Consider the following 20,751-nt stretch of genomic DNA (forward strand, 5'->3'; position numbering starts at 1 on the left):
GTTGCGCCTGCGCCTCTCCCCTGTCTCGAGCTCCGCCCGGTGCCGCCCGTCACCCCTCTCTCCCGCTGGCTGACCGAACGCCTCTATCCCCACTCTGCTCTGCTACTATAGCGAATAGTCCGAACACGACCAAGCGTAAACGCGTGAAAACGTAAACACGTGAAGAACGAAAACAAACTGAACGAATTATCCAAAATCCATTCGTAAATATTCACCGATTAATTGCCATAATTATCAATACACAAAATTGTATGTACCGAACCGTTGAATAAATTATGATCATCCATTAAAATTATACATTATTTGTGGCGCTCTAATATTTATATATTAAGGTATTTTTATCAAATTTTAATTAATATTTTTTTATTTGCGACATGACGATTAGGAATTTGCGCCTTGCAAATTCCCCATCGCCATGTCTATATATTATTTTGACGATTGTTTTTCCATTGATTTCTATATATTTTTTTGTCGATTGGGAATTTGGACGGCGCAAATTCCCCATAGTTCATCTTTTGTTGTTCACAGAGAGATTAATAACAACTTTTATCGTTTTGAATCTCGGCGTACACATTATTCGTTGAACAATAAAGAGACGCGTTATCATAGTTAAACGCAAAATTCGTGCTTCGCTAGACAAAAATTCCGACAGATATACACATATAATGTTATATTATATATATGGATGTACATATGTTCAAAAATGTTCCTTGGTAAACAAAAGTGAATGTTAAATAAATATATTCGATTCATCAAGTCACATGTGTATATACAAACTGTAAGTGCATGACTGATGTACATATATGTGAATATTTATTATTCCCGTAATAAAAATCCAACGCGATTTTCTTTAATCGTACTAATTCATATTGAAGTGCTCATGCAGCACTTCAATATTTGAATTAGCGAGTGATCAGCACTGCTGACTCGAAAAAATACAACTCGACGCTCTACCTGTACTAAATTCATTAATACTTATAACGAATGGTAAAACAGAAAAATATTTTCTATCAGTATCATTCCTCTCTATGAATCTTCGTGTTCAAGCCCAGTGATGCCAATGCAAAACTTCAATGGGGAATAATATGCACGGTGGGTAATATATGCGCCATACCCACTGATGAGCAGACATTCAATTTCGTAACAATGATCAACCATTTACGCTGTAATTAGGTTTCGGAAGATATAATTACTAATAATTCGGAATAAATCAACTGACATCACATTGAATGATTTTTTCAAATTTTTCAAATATAAACGAACATCCGATTCAAAAATAATAAAATAAATAGAATATCTGTTTCCAATCGTTGATAAAACAGTCTCGAGTGTCATTTTAGAAATTGCGATATATCGAAGCATTGATTAATCGAAATATCGAAACTAATTTCCGACGACGCAAACATTAACACAACGCGCGAGCCAAAAAAATCGAAGTCCCAAGCTTTGCGCTCGAAAAAGTAACCAAAAAAATAATATGGATTTGCAAGTTAATTATTGTTTTTGCGGTATTACTTACGATACTGAACAGTTTATGATACAATGTGATGTGTGCAAAAAATGGTATCACGGCGGGTAAGTTTGCAATTGAAAATGAAACGAATTAAACTTATGTTTATTGATCAACATAATGCCAAACTTTGGACAACATACTCCAAATTTGTGTTGTTTTTAATCTTCTATTCTCAATGATTTACGCTATTTCATTGAACATCGCACTTTACATGTTTAATCCCTGCGAAATTTTTGTGACAATTCCAAGGGTAGTTCCCCGTTTCGAGCTCACAATGTTATTGTTGTCAATGACATAACCTATCACAACTACGTATACACGATGCACTTTTGCCCCCGCAGTTTCTTTTTCATTTCATACATGTTCCTCACATAATGTAATTTTGATTTCCTCAATATTTATTTGAATTCCTCCATCTTTTGAAAAAATCTTTCAAAATCAAGGTTCAAAATATTGCTGTGTTTTGGATTTAAGGTGTGTCGCTGTCAAAGAATATATGTCAACAGATTTGGACAAATATCATTGTCCAGAGTGTGAAACTACATGTGGGCCATCCATAAGTGAGTTTTGACAATTTAATTGTTTTGCAACGAATAATTGGGATTCGAATTAATAAGTTATTTTTTGTGTTCCAAATTTTGCATCTCATTAAATATTTGATTTAATCAATTTGTAGTGAAAGTCCAGAGAAACTGGCATCGTCATGAGTATGCAGAACCCGATGCGGATGGGAAACCAGTTCAGACTGGAACTGCTGTCTTTGTGAGAGAATTAAAATCAAGGAACTTCCCAAAAGCTGATGACGTTGTAAAGCACGTCAGGGGGCAACAATTGACATTGGAATATCTGCAAAATAATGGTTTTGAGACACCCATTATTATCGATGGAAAGGATGGTTTGGATATGGTTGTCCCACCACCCAATTTCAGTGTTTATGACGTGGAAAGTTACATAGGTGACGAAATTAATTAACTTGTATATACAAGGATTAACGATAAAGAACATTTGACAAAGACTCCATCATATTTCAGCCTTAAGGTGCCTGTCCACGTGAGAGTAAATTCTAAAAGTTGCTCTCGAGAGTACTCTCACGACTGAGAGTAACACGCCTGCAGTTACTCTCGGCAGCGTGTCCACTGGCGAGTACTACTCTCGAGAGCAACTTTACTCTCACGTGGACAGGCACCTTTAGAGTATTTTGTAGACCCTTAATTATTGAAAACTTTTTTTTTAAATTCCAAAGGTGGCGACCGTGAAATGGATGTAATAGATGTGACAAGACAGAGTGACTTACGGATGAAATTGCGAGATTTCGTCGAGTATTACAACGATCCTTGCAGAACGCGAGTCTTCAACGTGATAAGTCTTGAATTTACGAATACAGGGTATTTAAAATATTGAAACTTTTGGTTTGCACGGCTTGAAAAACAAGCAAAACAAAAAGCCAAAGAAAAGCGAAAAAATTATTAATGAATAATAGAAAATTGTGTTGATACTGAAAAAATTGCAGTCTTTCGCCGATGATCGAGGCACCTTACATAGCGAGAAAGCTCGATTGGGTAAATTCCGTGTGGCCGCGAGATTGGCCCGAAGACAGCGAATTGAAACTGCCCGAAGTTCAAAAGTACTGTCTCATGGGTGTGAAAGATAGCTTTACAGACTTTCACATTGATTTCGGAGGCACCTCGGTGTGGTACCACGTTTTACATGGTGAAAAAATTTTCTATCTCATCAAACCGACGCCAGCCAATTTGCAACTTTATCAACAATGGATGTGCAGCGCTGCACAGAGCGAAACTTTCTTCGGGGATCAAGTCGATGCTTGTTACAAATGTACCATTAAACAGGGACAAACCATGATGATCCCAACTGGATGGATCCATGCTGTACTCACACCCATTGACTCCCTCGTTTTTGGAGGGAATTTTCTTCACGGTCTCAACATTCCTATGCAAATTCAGTAGGTTCTCTTTGACGCTTGTTCTTTTAATGAAATATGTAAAAAAGAGATTCTAAAATACGGTAATAATGTGATATCAATGGACATGAACATTTTTCTAGAATCTACGAACTGGAAAAAAAAATCAAAACCCCCAAAAAATTTCAATACCCCGGTTTCGAGACAGTAAATTGGTTTGCAGCGAAGAAACTATTGAAGGAGCTTCGTGAATTGAATGAGGAGGAAAAAAAGTGCCCGGCTTATTTCTTGCAAGGCATCAAAGCGTTGCTTGCCATTTTGAAGCAATGGAACACGGATAAGGATGTGAGTGAAACATTGGTAAAGTGCAAATTAGATTCGATTTGTACGAAGAAGTTTTAATTGGTGTTTGAATTGTTACAGTACAACATGATAAGTCGGAGTCAAATTCCAGAAACGGTGAACAGTCAAAAATTGTTGAAAGATATGAGCAAAGAGATAAGACACGCGGAACGTTATTTGATTTCTTTGAACCCACCGAAACCGGAGCGTGAAAGTAAAAGAAAAAAGAAGCGACCGATAAATAAGGATTTTGTTAATTACGACGTCGTTGATCGTATGGCGGCAAACACATTTTCGACGAATCTCAAAAGCACTGCATCGAAAAAAGCGGAGCCTACAAATCAGGAAAAGCCACAAATAAGGCCACCACTCAAAATAACTTTACCGAAACCTCCGCCGGTACCAAAAAACAATTCTACAAGAGTACAGAAAAAATCGACTGGTATTATGAAAAAGAAGAGGTCCCTCAAACAGGGAAAACAAAGTCCGACAGTCATAAGATTTAAACTTGGAGACAAAGAAGTCGTTAGAAGTACCAACGACGACGTTAACATTCATAGTAATTTTGCTATCGATCAGAGAGTCCCTACCACCAAGGAATTGACGTGGAAACAAACTTCCGTTTATGATTTTCACGATGGTAGCAATGAAAGTGATTATGATGGTTTTACCATTGACGAAAATCCTAAAAGAAAAAAATCTACAAAAACTCCTGGTAATAAAAAAGTCAAAAAAATTATCCAAGCTGGAGTCGATGTTCTGAGCGAAGCTCCGAAAAATGGCATCGAAGAACTTTTGAAAGCTTCGGCTTATGCGTTACCTGCAGGTACCCAACGCTTGGAAGTCCCGTAAGTTATTTATTCATTATTGTGCGACCAAAATAAGTTACAATCATCGAGTTTCGTGGAAAAGAAATTGAATTTTTTCTTGAAACACCTTGAACAATATCGATTTCACAAAATCTTCATAATCGATTATCATTTCAGAGCATCAGCAACGAATCCCACGCCAGGACAAACGGTACCAGCACCGCCGATCGGGTGAGTGAATAGATGAGTAAAGATTGGAATCGTGCAAGGAAAGTAAATAATTGTCTAATAAGAAACAAAATAATTCTACCTTTTTTTGTATTTGAACAGTGCTAAAGAAACGGTAGAATTACATTCTTATCCGTAGTAATTTATGTATTTTTCGGATCATGTTTTTTTATCAGGAACGGTTGGGTAGTTAAAAATATTGTTTTCTCGATGTCTTAGTATTTATAAATTGAAAACGGCCAGTTCTGGCAGGGCATCACCATCGACGAGGGAAGCCATTGCGGGGATGCTGTCCTTCAGTGCACAATGTTATTCCACGACCTCCGAGAGTCCGGAAAAATCAACCAAATCGAGTAAATCTGGACACGAGGAAGATGAGGATGATCAGTCGATAGAAAATATAGACAAAGTCCATCAGGATGAAGATTTTAGTGAGTTTCTAATTTTTTAATTGATCGCCTCAAATTTTCAACTTTCAAATTTAATTTTCAATTCACAGGTTTCGACGCAAGTGATTAATTATTAGTATTATTCGAATTTTTATTCGCCTGCACAACAAAATTTACGTTTTTGTTACAGAAACTTGCGGAATTCATTTTTCGTTGAATCCGTTATTAGTCCGAATTGAAATTTTCTTAATAAATGGAAAATATTATAATTCCGCAGTTTACCCAACGTTAGACGCTTCAGACGACGAGGAATACATTTTCAAGCCTCGAGGAAAGAGACGAGTGGACGAAGCCTGGAATCCGAAAGCTCGAGTCGGTCCCCTTCTTCCAAAAACGAACAGGCCAGCTCGAGAAGGAGTGAAGAAAACATCAGTGGAGAAAGGACTCGAAGCTGCAGCTGCGAAAAGAGCTAAACAGGCGGTAAGCGTTTGACTAAAAACATGAGAAACACAAAAATCATCATTTTTTCATACCATCCGTTATTAACTTACTTGTTTCTTTCGCACCTAATCGCAATCAGGACGATTTTTCGGAGCAGAACGTGAAAAAAGAGAGCAAAAAACGAGCGGTAGGCATTTTTAACATAACCGAAGAAAATCAACATTATTTTGATACGTTTGAAGCTTCCTACGAATTCTAGGTTGAAATTTGTGGAGTTGAAGTTTGTATTTTTGCAGCCCAACACTTGTTTTTATTTTAATATAATACGCTTTGGTTCATGCAAACTTCTGTACCATTAAAATCTTTCTAATTCTCAATCTCTTCGTCTCGGTATTTTGCAAATTTCGCATTTCATGCTCAGCAATTGTACGTTCATTAAATATTTTCGACAGACGGCAGCAAAACGAACGTACAAAAAGCAGAAAAAGGAAATACCAGTAATTGTTGAACCTCCGCCGCCTCCGCCGCCACTTCCAGTCGAGGAACTCGCAAAACCTCTGATTGGTTACGGTTCTATTTTGACCAGTCCCAATCGACTCAAAGACGTCAAAGCTAAATTAGCAGCGCCAATCCCTGTCGGTAAGATCGGTATTTCATCAAATTTCTTCAACATTTTATTATTTTACATTTTTTATAATATATTTTATCGGTCGATTTTTAAAAATATGCGAACGTATCAATTTTTCCAGAACGCAAACCACGAAAGGGTATGAAAACGGCGAAGCAACGATTAGGAAAAATTTTAAAACTCCACAAGATGATGCATTGAAAAAGTAGGAGAAAGAAATAAGAATATATTGACTCATTCGCGTACAGAAATAATCTGTAAAGGGTGTACATTGCTATGTAAATAGTATTTTCTTTTTTTTTAAGTATTAAAAACGATAAAACCGTTTTCATGAGAAAAACAGAAGAGACACTGCGAAAATGCGACGACTCGGTGATCTTCGATTTAAAGTGACAATGCAATGAAGATTATCTCAAAAATCATTAAACTGGTTCTGAAATCTTGTAGAATCTCGCAATAATCGAAAAAAAACCATAAACTGCGAAGTACTTCGTGGGCCATGAGAATTTTTCGAATGATCAGATAGACAGAGGAGGTTGTGTAGTTCATCGTTCTCATTCATGCTTTCTTTTTCACTTCATTTTTTATCTTTATAAATATCCGCTTGGAGTATTTTTTTCCTTCTAATAAACGAGGGAACTAATTTTGTCATCATCGAAAGACAAAGTAACCGGTGTGTCGATTGAATCAGTATTATTATTGTAAAACTCAAGCTAATCATTCTATATTGATGTTTTTTTATTGTCGATAACGAAGCTGGAACGCCGACAAACATTTTAATTTTCACTCCGATTTAATGAAAGTTGTGTTGTTTCAAAACCAGATTTAGCTCGCTCCCATAATGACATGAATATTTCATATCTCGAAATCACAATATGCCTAAATAGAAAAAATGACTGAAATTTAGTTCATTAGGTTAATTATTGTTCAAGCAATTAGCCACAGGTTTTATCTACTCGCAGATGACTTGATCATTGAAATTGCATAATCAGTTGGCCAAAAAATCTCCATAACGAGGAAACTTGAAAGGCTTTTAAGTCCAAGCTTTCATCGATTGAATAATCGCTTGTTATAATGATTAATCGTTGTGCAAATGAAATAATTTTCCGTCGCAAATCATTCGTGAAACTGCTTCACGAATCGATACAAAACAATTAATAAATTAAGCATGTAAAGCTTCACGCAGTTCGCGTTCAAACTAAGCTTGGGTAATAGAGAATTCTTTTCTATAATCTTGATGATTTTCGCGAGGATTTCATTTATGCGTTATTTTATATTGAAAACTAGCTATATGTATAAATATTCGTACAGAAATATTTTTTTACAGACCATCTTTATATCTGTATATGTTGAATTTCAAGTAGTACAACGAATTATGCGTTTTGTTATTGTTTTTCACATGCCGATTGTTTCGTCTATTGGTCATAATTGCGCTGCATGTAATCATAATTAACAATGAAATGGAAAATAAGTGATTAGAAAAAAACGGGAAAAAATATCAGGAAATTTTGGAGATTCGACAATCAACGAACATTTTTTTTACAAATTTAATACTAAAAACGTCCATAATTTTGTCCTTCGAATGTTCGCTTGTATAAAGCACTTTGCAAAATGTAAATCATCGAATTTTATTCGAAAGTCGATTATTGCTTTAAATTATTGCTCGTGGAAGTCGGAATTGATTAAACTTTGTAAGCTTCTATTTTTAATGTTTTGAAAACAATGGAATTAAGCATTCGTGTAAGAAAATTTAATGACTCATTGCCCTTGTAGCTTAATAATTAAATTTATCAATAATTGTACATTGCATCGTACTGAATGTATATTATTTTATGTATATTAACGAGACGAAAACTAAAAACGACGACGATTCCACCGACGAGAGGACCGAGAATTTTCGACTCGCGCATTTATAGATCATAAAATGAATAATAAGATGCAAGAGAAATAAAGGGGCGACTTAGCAAATAGTTTTTATTTAGGAAAAAATAAATACGATATTGTACATACGAAAACAATTATAACTACTTAAATAATGATACAAATACACTTTGTTTATAATTTTACGAAAAAAAGCATCGCGTTGTCGCGCTAGAGTCTCAACTTTTTCAAAATAAATTATTCATTGTCGCTATGCAAATAAATCCATTATCACAAAGAGTAAATAAAAGAAAATTACTGACATAAACGTTTTTTGTACACATGCTCTTTATACGGTGTTTCGTATAGTTTTTCAGAATTTTTTCAACGTGTTTTTTGACCACGTTATTCTTTGAACTTGAAACAGTTGTCGAAATGTGGAATTTCGACATCATATCATTACAACTTTCAAGAAAAAATCATTTTTTCTGGTTTTTTTATGAAAAAAGCTTCATTCTTCAAAAACCCTCAAAGCACTTTGGGAAAAACTCAAAAACATAAGAATAGAGTGGAGCGCCAAAAAGACCTGAGGTAACGGATCAGACAGTTGCGGAATTAGAAACAAAGTTCAGAACGCCATCTATAATTTTTGTAACTTCTTCATTTCATAAAATTCTCTACGTTCGAATTGATGTTCAATTATTCTTCAAGTACGAAAATTACATAATCAAATTTGAACGGTTAATTATCCACGTGATTCCCGCCATTTTCATATTTCCCGGCAGTTATAGTTTCTCGATTGACCATAGCGTGGTGCGATTTGAATGTATTCCGGTCAATTCCGGTTCGTCAGCAAGAAACTACAATTTCAGACGCGTTCGCGAGTTTTGTGTAAGCGGTTGAGTGACGAAACAGTATTCGTCGCGCGATCGGGTCCACGAGGTGTTTAAAGTTCGTGAAAAGGTGGTGAAAAGAAAGTCGAGGATTGAATCAGCTTGAAAATGCTCTCTCTCTCTCTAAACCTTCGAAAAGTGAACGAGTGTGAAAAACCGTTGCCGATTAGAGATTCATGCTGTCAAATTTGTTTAGGCTCAAAGCACAGTTGAATGAAGATCAACATTGCACAATGCAATAATAATCGAATGTGTGATAAAAACGACCCAGCAAATATCGTATAAACACGAGTTGCGCAATGCTTGCGATAAAATCGTATCTTTTCCTTGTTTAAGTCATTTTCTACGTAACTTTTGAAATCCCGGAGTGCGAGGAAAACGTGGAAATCGTGCGGATTGGACAAAGGAGTAAAGAGTTTCTTAAATTCGTGTGTGTAAGGACAACCTTTTTTATTTATTGTGTCACTCGTTCGGTCGCCAACGGATCGATAGATATAGACGCTTATGCACGTGTTTCGGGCTGCTCGTAATTTCTGTCACTCCAAGTAAACGTGCACACTTCGCTGCAGGAGTACCTGAATTCGACATTTTTCCAGAAAGTGCAAGTGTTTAACGTCGTAGCTGTTAACATTTTTACATTTCTCTTTGAGGTATGTAGATTCTTTCAGTTCTCGAATATTTGACATTTTTTGATATATCGCTGTGCAAGCTTATACTATACGATACTCGACAGTGTAGAAGTCGTCCAAAAATTATTTTCCGAAAAAAACTGGCATCAAACCCGACGCATCGTGTCACAGCACACTGCTGACGAAAGAATCTCGTTTCAAGCATTAAAAATCACGACTCTTTTTGTATAGAAGAAAACAAAAAACGTACATTGTGCGGTTATGTTCACTAAATTTTGGGGTTAAGTTTCCCATCTAACTTTCGTGTGTCTCTGTCGAAGTCGTCCGTTGATTGCTGACCAATTTTCGTCACCTTCTGACTAATGGAATACGTTACTGAGGAGGTTGAAATATTCTTGGAAAAACGCTGACGCACGAGAGGTTGATCGTTGCTAAAAGTCTCGTGCTATATAGCGATGTGAATTCTGATACAAAGATCTCTCCCCGATATAGAATGTCGAGAATGATTTTTTTTTTATCTCGCCTTCGCGTGCAAAGGTTAATTAATTTGAGCCAAAAAAGTGATTCTTTTGTCGTCATGTGAAAAAATCGAAGCTATAGGAACGTTGAAAGTTTTTGGGTACCGTGACTGCATTCTTAGAAGGGGAAAAATGATGTTGACAGAAAAATTTGAAACCGTTTACTTTTGACAGGGATGCTAATAGTGCGTCGAGGTGCCGGCCGTTGCCTTTTCTACAGAGCGCAGCGTGCCAACGAACGAAATGACATTCGTCAAAATCGTTCGATTCACGGAAATATCAGGGATAAACTCGACCGTTACCGAAACGATGCGAATCGGTGAGTCGAGTTTTAATCACTTTTCCCATTGTTTTTGATAATATTTCCGAAAAAATAATAACTCCCATAAAAATAATAACGGCCCCATAAAAATCGCTCACAAAAACACGAACCGATTAATTAACAAGATTTTCAAAGTAATTTCAATTCCTCGACAAAAAAACGCTTCAATAAAATTCTCTCCCGGTTTTTAACTCCGAAAATTTCGTAATTTTTCGTTTACGTTCAATCCTCAAACAAAATACGAAGCTGCATGAGTTTCGATCCATTATTAATCGGCGACAAGAGTCTTATGGAAAAACCTCTGTCAATGAACTCTCCCCGTTCGTCTCGGCTCCGATCAGACGATCTTTTCCTACCCATACACAAGCTCAAGCGCATGTACATAGAAACTCAAGTGTTTGTGACCGAGGAACTGTTGTCGTATGAAATGCAGAGTGTACTTTGACGGGTGGAGGGAAAGGTTGGTGTCGCAATTCTCCCTCGCCGATGACCCGATCGGCAGTCCAATTGATCCGTTTGATTAATTCATTGTGGAAAGTTTGGACTCGTTTTTTTTCGCGCATCGTATCATTTGGAAATTTTTTTGAGGCTCGACGCTGAGGGCTGGGGAAGGACAAACAGAGGTCGATTGGACCGGCCGATTGTCGAATCGCTCGCGCATAGCAACGCTTGAGTTCTGAAGTCAAACAAATTGCGATTTTTAATGACAGGCTCTCATGACAGCTCAACATCTGTCACAATAATTGATCTCAATTTTCCCTGTCATCGCTCATCAGCCATTCGAGAAGTGTTCAACCGATGATTATTTAGGGCAGCGATAAAAAATCTACGCGCTTTTTTTTCTCCATGGAGTCGCATCAGCAATTTTTATGACGTTAATTCGTGCGTAACTCGTCGTACGTTCTATGCAGGCTGTCGGACGGGGGATTCATTACTGTCGAACGTCATTCAACGCTTTGTTTATTGCGCGGCGTTTAGTTTAAAATAAATTTTCATTTATTCTCCAAAATAAATATTTGGACTCGTTTTTTTCAAAATTGCAGGAAACTTTTTTTCATATCCTCGTTTTTCCGGAATTTTTTTAACCGAGATATAAATTTTGAGGATCGAATATTTATTCAGTTCGTTCAGACACTTCGGTGAAAATGTTTATTGAAAAATTTTCAACCTCGTCAGCTCACGCGTGCCGCCCACAGAGTGACAGCTCGGTCGACCAACTTCTCCTCGTTTTCTCAATCATTCGACTTTTTTCGTTGTTTGAGCGATATTCAAAAATAATTTTACGAAAAGTCCAATATGATTCGATCCACGTACAATCTCTCTGTCGCAAACAGAATGGGGGCAGAATATTCACAAAAATTATCCGCAAAAGCCATTCGAATTTCTTAACGAGCCTTTTTTTAAGCTTCTTTCTAAATTTTTAGTGTGCCCCACTACAAAGTTTTATCCTTCACTCTAAACGCACGATCCTCAATTCCTGCGACGACCTCCTGCTCATTTTTTTCGAAGTGTAAATCCTAAAATTCTCTTCAAAATTGACGAAATTTTTTTTTTTAGTTTCTCGCTATTTTTACGGAGCACGTTTTTTGCGACTTGTATAAATTCATTCTGGGCTCAGAAGATTTTCTCGATATTTTTCCACGAGTTCAGAGGCTTTTTGAAAAAGTGAAACGTCGTTTTTTCAAATAATCCCGACGACGACTCGCTCACCGATAAAACGATAATATCGCTCGCCTCGATAATTTGACTTTGAGTTTGCACTCGCGGTCCAAGAATCAGGATCGATATGAAAAAAGTGATCGGTAAGCAAGACCGACGGTTCAGTGTGTAATTGGACGTCGTCGAGCTCGTGTATATTCCGTTGCGGTTCGCTGCGCGGTGCGAACGCGTGTTCTCGTTGGTGCTCTCGTTAAACGCGACATCGCAGAGAATCTGAAATAAAAATTATCGGAAAAATATGAATTTCTAAAGCTCGTAGAAAGGCTCGAATTTTCCTTCGGTTCGTCGAATAAATGGGCCGATAAATTGGAACCGCCGAATCATAATTTCTCGCTTTTTGGGCCTGAAAAATGGTGTTTTAATGTCCGAACGATTAGGAAATTTTGAGACTCCGTGAGTGACGAATTAAGCGACTTTTCTCACGAAGAAGGCCGTCGAAAATCGAAGATAAACTTGGGCAGTGAGATGAAACGAATTGCGGGAGCAATTCATAAATAAAATCAGTGACGTTAAGTGGAAACTCGAGACGGTTAGTTACGCATGTTCCTCTCTGAAAAATCGATTAAACACGTCGTAAGTTCCGCGAGTAGGTAACGCACACGACGTTGAATGAATGAGCGAGTGATTTATTAACTCAGTCGCGAGTGCACACGGTTCAAAAAACGGCACGTTCATTGCGCTCGTCGTCGATTGGCGGACGAACTTTTAACGGGAGTGCCACGGCGAAGGACCCTCGCTAATCGGTGCGATTAAACATCCGGCCGGAAGTGACGTCACGGCTGTCTAGGTAGGCCAGAAATTCCTGTTGCATCGCTCCCACGAAAATCAATTTTCCCCACTTTATAAACTTCGCATTTATCGAAATGTCAAAGCAGGTAAAAGTCAAGTGAAATTGTAAGCGGAGCGTGGATCAGAAATTTTCAAGAGCCGCTCGCTTTAATCGAGCTTGAAAAAATCGTCGATTTGAATCCGCGCCAATGATTTTTTCCCGTCAATCATCGAATCCGTGACGTAATCGACGACAGTTTTGGGAATCCCCCGGGCAAAAATCGGCGGACTTTTATTATTTTTCTATCGACTCGCGGATTTCATCGAGAGCTCGGTCTCCATCGTTGTCATGGCAGGCCCAGCGGACGGCTGAATGGAAAAATCGTTGTTTACTCTCAATGAGGAGTTAATTAGATAAACGTGACGGATTAGTACGAGGCTGACGAGTGCGAGTGCACGTGTGCAGTTTACTCGCGACGGGCTTTCACCGTCCCGGTGCTCGGGGAGGAAAAATCGTTTCTTCGTAAACGAGACTAAAAAACGGTTTGAAAAAATAGAATTTCGAATAGTTTTCCGAGCCCGTTTCCGTCCCGACTGAACTGTACGGCCGAGCGACGAGCCGCTCCTTTTAAGCCCCGAGAAAAAATCGTTTTCTCCTGTGCAGAAAGTTTTTTAGCTTCAAGTTGATTTTCGACGACTCGTCAAGTTCTGTCGCGTTCTCCCCGACGATTCGTTTCTTCGCGCGGCCTTAGAGCCGACGTTGCTCGGGCGAGGAGCCAGAAATCTCGCGTCACGTTGATTTTCATTACGTGTACATTTGCACGAGACTTTTGTTTCGGTGTGTGGGAGTAGATTTTTCTCTGCGCGTCTCCGTTTTGAAAGAACGATAAATATACGGAGCAGCGCCATCGAAATGCTCCCTCCGACATTTCGCGGTTCAGTCAGTCACGCGCCCAGAGCCCCATCAGCTCCGCGAGCCGCGACTCCCTCCAATTTTTTTTCTCGTTTTCCACTCGCCCAACTCCGCGCTCCCATCTTTCATCGGGTTTCGTAATTTTATCGAATCTTCGAAATTTCTTGGCCCGCGAATCGGCCCTCGATGAAGGAGCGCGATCGGCCACCGCTCGGGGATAAAATCCTTTCGGTTGGGATTCGGGTCGTTCAGCACCGTTTTTCTCATTTTTTCTAAATAAATCATCGTTCGAACGAGAAGCCTGAGAATCTCGTGAAAACGGATGCGAACATCGGCGAAATAATCGAGTGATGAACGACTCGAGTGACGAATCAGCGAGTTGTCATTCTGGTGAAGAAAATACTTGGGCCGACTCATCAGGGTACGTTTTTCCAACGATTTTGTTTTCCTTTTTTCAACGAGACGACCGTAGCCTCCGATAGCTTGAGCAGAAACTGTGCGATTCATTTTCAACGTGAAAATTGTAGTTTTTCATGAAAACGTGGAAGCTCGAAGCCCTCGTTGGGCTCGAATGCGGACGAGCAGTCGCTTTTCTTGTTTTCTCAATGAACTTGACAGAAAATCGGTTTCCCGTTGACTTTGAACTTTGACAGAGGATCTTACGTAACGATCGTCACCGATGGACGATGAAACCGGACTTGAGAATCGGGTTAAGCAATAATTACTGAGATTAGAGTGCTGCGAAGTCCGCACCGTTTTTATGCGACAGTCCGAGGGATTTTGCGACTAAAAGTAGCCGAAAAACTTCGATGTTGAAAGCACAGAACGAAGAAAAACAAAGAACTTCGGATTCTCGATGGACTTTTACACTCTGACAATAACTTCTGGAATTTTCTTGTTAGAATTCCACGCCGGGAGCGCTTTCCTGAGGAACCTTCGAGCCGCGAAGGTTTCTTAGCGAGCGTAAAAATTAATGTGCGTTGCCTCGACAAGGGCCTTCGTGTTCTCCGACTACTAATTTACTTTCGCTTATCACAAAGAGCTGCGAAGGAACGGTACGCGTTCAACGTTGACGCGAATGAACGGCGATCCTGAAGATTTCGCGTCGAATTTCTCATCGATTTCGAGAAAAAACTCAGAAAGCGATCGAACCGATTTTTTTTCTCTCCGAAAAACCTGCGATAAGATCCTTCGTTTAAGGTAGATCGTGCCCGAAGGATCGTATTTCATGAGTATCCAAATTCGATCGATTATTACGATGCTGAAGTTTCCAACGTTGGAGTCCAACGAAATGATCTAAAAAACTGCCCAATAATTCCAGTAATTCTTCAATTTATTTTCAGTCGAATTTGTACTTTGTATTTTTTCAATCTACACAATTATGATTCGTGAAATAAAAAACTGATGGATAAATCATTTTATTTTCATTCATTTCGTTGGACTCCAACGTTGGAAACTTCAGCGTCGTTCGATTTTTACTCCTTATTAAATATTTACTCACTCTAAATTAATGCCAGAGTTATTAATTCGAAACTGTAAGTAAATTTTGTCAACTCATCTTTTGGCGAATGAAGTGACAAGCCATTAACTAATCGGAGATCCAGTCACTGACCGAACTCAAAATTTCATTCGTCCCTGACTAAAATACCGTAATTTTTTATGCGAAAAATCGAATTAGAGAGTGCAAGGGGAAATGGATGAAGAAAAAAGTTTATTAATAAAAAGACAGGAGGCTGTGACAGGAATGGGCGAAGCCGAGAAGAAACAAAATGCCGGAATAAGCAAATGTGAGGTTACACGAGTGCTCATTGCCAAAATTTCGTTCAATCTTTAAGGCAATATATCTTTATTACTGGTAAGACAATCGTCTCGTATTTTTTGCCAAACCTTCGTTATATACTTCATTGTTATTGTGTACGTTTTTCATAAATTTCGTAAAAAGCGTTCATTCGTTGTATGAAAAGATAGACGATTTTTGACGCAGCCCCTACGTGTATTTTTCACCATATTTGAGCACGTTTATCTCAATAACCAATAAGACGAAGCCTTTAAAATTTGATACGCGTGTCAGTCGACTGCTCATTTAAAATCTGTTTAAACTTCAAGACTTTCTTAAGAAAATCATTTGATGCATGGACTACCTTAATTTATCTCGAGAGCGAGCAAGGGATGGCGAACAAAATTAAGCTCGTCCTTCGATAATGTCACAATTGAAACGAAGCCAGGGACGTCTCCCGAGCTGAGCGAGCGTTGCTCATATTTACGAAACCTCAAACGTCGAGTGATAAATTTAGAATTTTCTACTCGCATGCACCCTCCTTCGTTAACCGATCAAACGCATCCAAGTCCCGTTGAAATGTTGAACACTCGCGTAACGCGAGCAAAACGTCCACGTCCAGCCGCGAATTCCTTCCCGCCGTTATCGCAGAGGAGAAAGTTCAATTGCTCGCGAGAACTCTCCTCGAGACGAAACGTCATTCGATGACGTCATCCCGGTCCGTTACTCCAAGAATCTATACCATTGGCTCAACCGCAGTAGGTGTCGACCAAAAACAACGCTGATTCGCCCAAACGGCTACTCGAGCGGAGGCTCGATCGCACGCTCGAGTGTCTCTGAACCTGCTTCCCGTCACGTATGCCATTTCGTCAGCTGTTGCAATTTCTTCGGCGTTGCAGAATCTCGAGCAAAGAGCTCCGTCACACCGGAGACGAAATTTTTCTACTTGTTGGTCGTCATGAAAAATGTCGCGATGATGAAATCTCCGTAAGCTCCCGTACAAATTTTACGATTTCTGAAGTTTTAATTCTTTAAGTGTTCGATAACCTGAGCTGAAATTTCGCCAATATATTCGCATGCACTTTTTCTTAAGTGTAATTTAAAATCAGCTATTTGTAGAATATTCGGGTTCGTGAAAGGAATACCTTAATTTTCGTCTTAAACGATTCCCACGTCTTTTCATTTCTATTTAAAAAATTTTTTATTATTTTGACTTTTTAATTTTTTTTTTATCCTCAACGTTTCAAAAAAATTCAATTGTTGACAATTTTTTAAAACTGTTGTCCATTATTTGGTCTTTTTTTTTATTTGCTCAATCAAGAGTATTGAAGTCTATTGTTCGTTCCTGTGAGCTAGTGCGAAAAGTGTCAAAAGTCGAATGCGGTTCACAATCGTTTTGTTTTCTTTGAAAAATATGGTGCGCGATTCGCGTCGTTCCGGCGGAACTGGAAGTTTAAAGTGAATCGGAGCTCTCGCGGTGCGCTATTTTTGGATAATCTGAGTCATAAATTTCTATTCGGAGTGAGATAAATAATTAACGAGAATAATTTTCCGCGAGGGGGCTCGATCCCGACGAGTCATTTCGATTGGTCGAACCTCGTTGGCCTACGTGACGTCAGGGAGTTTTAAGATGACGCAGGCACGATAAACCCGCTACGATAATAATTGCGAATATTGCCCAATTCTTATCAATTACACGGATTAATCTCCCCCTCGGTTTCATGCGTTCCGCACACTCGCAGCATCCGATCACTCGGACGATTCACCGACAAGACGAACTTGCAATTCCCCAACAATTTATCAACACAAAACACTTCCCGCGTTAATCCCCTCCATTCAAAGAGCGATGACTATTCAGAAGATTTCAATGAGTTGAAGTTGATGACGCTGAAGTTTGCAACGTTGGAGTCCAACGAAATGATGTAAAATAATTCCAATAATTCTCCAATTTGGGGAGGCCATCTTGGATTTTGATGCGAGTAGACGTACTCTAGCAAGCTCCTGTGAATTTCCGTAAAATTTCGTTGATTTTCTGTGACAAACTTGTTAAAAAGTGCCTAAAATAAACATCAATTCAGAAATAAACAGTACAATCACTAAATGTTAGAAAAGATCGTTAGTCTAATATAACCTTTAAGCTAAACAGAAAGATAGTAAAAAGTGAGGTTAGACCGCGCGTATCTGAGTTGCAAGTGAAACAAAACTGACGATTATGGCGGGTAAGAATTTAGAAACGAAACAAGGACTTGGGAAAAAAAACCAATCCACCCAGAAAATCACGGATATAATTAAGAGAAAAACTCAATCTCAAACCAAAAGTGGAGGAGAAGGGTTAAACACTTCGAGCGAAGAACAACAAAATTCACAGGATCTAAGCAGAATCCTTGATAAACTGGAGAATCTGACAGACATGGTTACGAAACTGACTGAGGACAGCATAAAGGCGAAAGAAGCATGGGATCGCATCAATAGAATCGAAGACGATCTTACAAAACACCATCAACAATGGGAGGAGGAAAAAAATGTTCTACAAGAAAAAATTCACTACCTCGAGGAAAAAGAAGAAGCAAGAGACAGGGGAGATCGAAAAATGAACATCGTCATTCATGGACTCAAGCTCGAGCCCTACGATACCAAAGGTAGCGTAGAGGAGTTTCTTGAAAGAATACTACAGGTGAGAGTAAAAATCAGGGAGGCATACCCTATTGGGAAAAGAGGAAAAGACGGGAACTCCGGGATTACTTTAGCTAAACTGGAAGAAGCAAATGATAAAAAGAGGGTTATGGACAACAGGAATCGCTTGAAAGACTCGCCATATTACATCACACATGACCGTACGCCGCGAGAACGCCAAATTCAGAACAATATTATAGCTATTGCTCGAACGGAGGAAAGTAATGGGCGACAAATCAAAATCGGTTACAAAAAACTTCAAATTGATGGCAAAAATTATATATGGAAGTATGACGGTCTTGTGGAAGACGCACAGCACCCAAAATCACCATCATCGCGCAATGCGCCATCTACCCGTAACCGAACAACAAACGAACAACAGCGTTCCTAATGACACGGATAAAGGGAACGAAGGAATTTACGACACTGACATCTGGCGGAGGGAAACCCATAACAGAATCGACGTCTGCAATGAAAGAATGAGCGTGGAAACAACAACTGACGGTAATGAGATGGCACAACAGCACAACCTGACGCAAGACGACAAAGAACATCAACTAACCGACACCAATCCGGCAGTGAGAGAGGGTAATAATCATAATAAAAATGAGAACTTGAGGTTAACACAAACAAGAGAAGCTTCTATGAAACAGAGTATCATGTTTTGGAATGTGCACGGGTTAAAAAATCTTTTCGAACTAACAGTAGACGAATTTGAAAAAGATGTTGAATATTGCGCAATTATAGGGTTGACTGAAACATGGAGACTGGATGATTCAATCGCCATGTCGAATTCTTTTTTCAATGTGCATGACATTATAACTAGTCCGGCATCTAAAGACTATTCAGCAGGTAGAGCCAGTGGGGGGTTATGTATCTTACTTAACCAAAAATTAGTCTCAAGTTACACAGTACTAAATATAAGTAACATATGGATAGCGATAAAATGTACTATTAATGCACTTGAGGTAATAGTAATTACGGTATATATAAGAGAACATCATTATAATGAAAGATTAACAATGTTAACAAATTACATTCAAGATCTTATGGAGATTCACGACATCCCAATAATTCTCGGTGGTGACTTTAATGGTCGTATCGGACTGAACAATCAAATAGATGAAAACATAGTATATTCGTCTAAAATATCACACAAAAGGAAGTCATGTGATAAGTATAATAATCATAATGGCTCGATTCTCGTAGATAACCTCGTTGGACTGGGACTTTTTACACTTAACGGACGAACGCAAGCAGACCCAAACGGGAATATTACATTTATTGGGAGAGGTAGTAGTGTGTTAGACATGGTTTGGATTAATGTGGCTTGCATAGAGTGGATTAATGACTTCGCAGTATTGAATATAGGCAATTCTGACCACCTCCCAATTAAGGTATGGCTAGACGTGTCAACACCCAACACACCGAATGAACAAAATAGTATAAACATGATTAACCCAATTCTAAAATGGGAACCTGAAAAACATGAAGATTTCTGGGAGAACATGAATAAGAAATTAATAGTATATAGCGAGAACCCGGATGAAGTAAGCCGTCACATTACAACCGCGATCCGTAGCAGTGCCATTGAACTAGAAATGGTCAGGAAAATGACAAAGGCAGCTCTAATAAGAAGAAAAGATAAGCCATGGTTTAACAAAAAATGTAGAGAAACAAAAAAGGAAATTAGAAAGCTCTATAAAGTCTGGATAAAGAATAAAACGATAGGTAGTGAAATACAATTTAAAGAACAACGGAAAACATATATCAAACTTGTAAAAATAACTAAAAAACAATACTTTGAATCGGTCACAAAAGCAGTCTCAAATGTAAAAAATGCAAAGAATTTCTGGGGTGTCGTTAATAGATTTCGAAAAAGGAAAATAAACAAGTGTCCAATATCATGTGAGGAGTGGGAAACTTTCTATCGGTCAATACTGCCGAACCGAGAAGAAAATCTGGAAATTCCACGGAGAGCCAGGAATGCAGTACTAGATAATCCAATCACAACAGACGAATTGTTGGTAAATATTAAAAAGTTAAAAGCGAATAAAGCACCAGGGCCGAATGGAATTCCGAGTTTCTTTTACAAGGCTATGCCGCCCAAATGGAGAGATTATATTATACACTTATTTAATAGAACGCTTTCTACGGGAGTAATACCGAGGGATTGGGGTAACTCAGAGGTTATAATGTTTTACAAAAAAGGCGATATCCATGATCCAATGAATTACAGAGGCATAACACTTGCAAACACGCTTGCAAAAATATTCACAACAATCTTGGCTAACAGACTAAACCAATGGGCAGAACAGAATAATATAATCCCTGAAGCACAAACAGGATTCAGAGAAAAACGTTCCTGCGAGGATAATTTATTTACTTTGAACACAAAAATAAGTACAGCA

The 20,751-nt window shown here is 38.5% G+C and overlaps 2 protein-coding genes across 12 annotated transcripts in view; both read left to right on the top strand.

Moving 5' to 3' along the window:
- The first annotated feature begins 1,429 nt into the window (after window positions 1-1,429).
- LOC122415174 (histone lysine demethylase PHF8-like) lies at window positions 1,430-8,456 on the top strand. 5 transcript variants are annotated; one of them, XM_043427106.1, is made up of 13 exons: window positions 1,430-1,575; window positions 1,988-2,073; window positions 2,190-2,468; window positions 2,757-2,898; window positions 3,024-3,473; window positions 3,575-3,776; window positions 3,855-4,621; window positions 4,760-4,813; window positions 5,030-5,241; window positions 5,477-5,679; window positions 5,780-5,827; window positions 6,093-6,279; window positions 6,390-8,456. In XM_043427106.1, the coding sequence occupies exons 1-13, from the start codon at window positions 1,478-1,480 to the stop codon at window positions 6,467-6,469; spliced, it is 2,808 nt and encodes a 935-aa protein (XP_043283041.1). In that variant the 5' UTR covers window positions 1,430-1,477; the 3' UTR covers window positions 6,470-8,456. The 5 variants fall into 5 exon arrangements, with proteins under 5 accessions (XP_043283041.1, XP_043283043.1, XP_043283044.1 ...); XM_043427108.1 differs by having other exon boundaries at window positions 5,054-5,241; XM_043427109.1 differs by having other exon boundaries at window positions 5,063-5,241.
- Window positions 8,457-9,034: 578 nt separating this feature from the next.
- The window catches only part of LOC122415176 (trehalase-like), a 42,064-nt gene continuing 30,347 nt past the window's right edge, over window positions 9,035-20,751 (top strand). The window contains exons 1-2 of one of the 7 annotated variants that reach the window (XM_043427123.1): window positions 9,035-9,671; window positions 10,343-10,487. In XM_043427123.1, coding sequence (XP_043283058.1) covers window positions 10,345-10,487 — 143 coding nt within the window. In that variant the 5' untranslated portion in view covers window positions 9,035-9,671; window positions 10,343-10,344. Of the gene's footprint in view, window positions 9,672-10,342; window positions 10,488-12,387; window positions 12,997-13,828; window positions 14,312-20,751 lie in introns of those variants that run through there. The other 6 variants (XM_043427124.1, XM_043427114.1, XM_043427120.1 and 3 more) reach the window with 6 other exon arrangements.

This window comes from Venturia canescens, chromosome 8 (assembly GCF_019457755.1).
Source record: "Venturia canescens isolate UGA chromosome 8, ASM1945775v1, whole genome shotgun sequence".
Classification (NCBI taxonomy): domain Eukaryota; kingdom Metazoa; phylum Arthropoda; class Insecta; order Hymenoptera; family Ichneumonidae; genus Venturia; species Venturia canescens.

Bases quoted from the DNA above. Each gene is read 5' to 3' on its own strand.
- LOC122415174 (XM_043427106.1), top strand. From the start codon at position 1,478: ATGGATTTGCAAGTTAATTATTGTTTTTGCGGTATTACTTACGATACT. The intron at 1,576-1,987 runs GTAAGTTTGCAA...TTTGGATTTAAG, and splicing joins AAAAAATGGTATCACGGCGG to GTGTGTCGCTGTCAAAGAAT. The intron at 4,622-4,759 runs GTAAGTTATTTA...TTATCATTTCAG, and splicing joins ACCCAACGCTTGGAAGTCCC to AGCATCAGCAACGAATCCCA.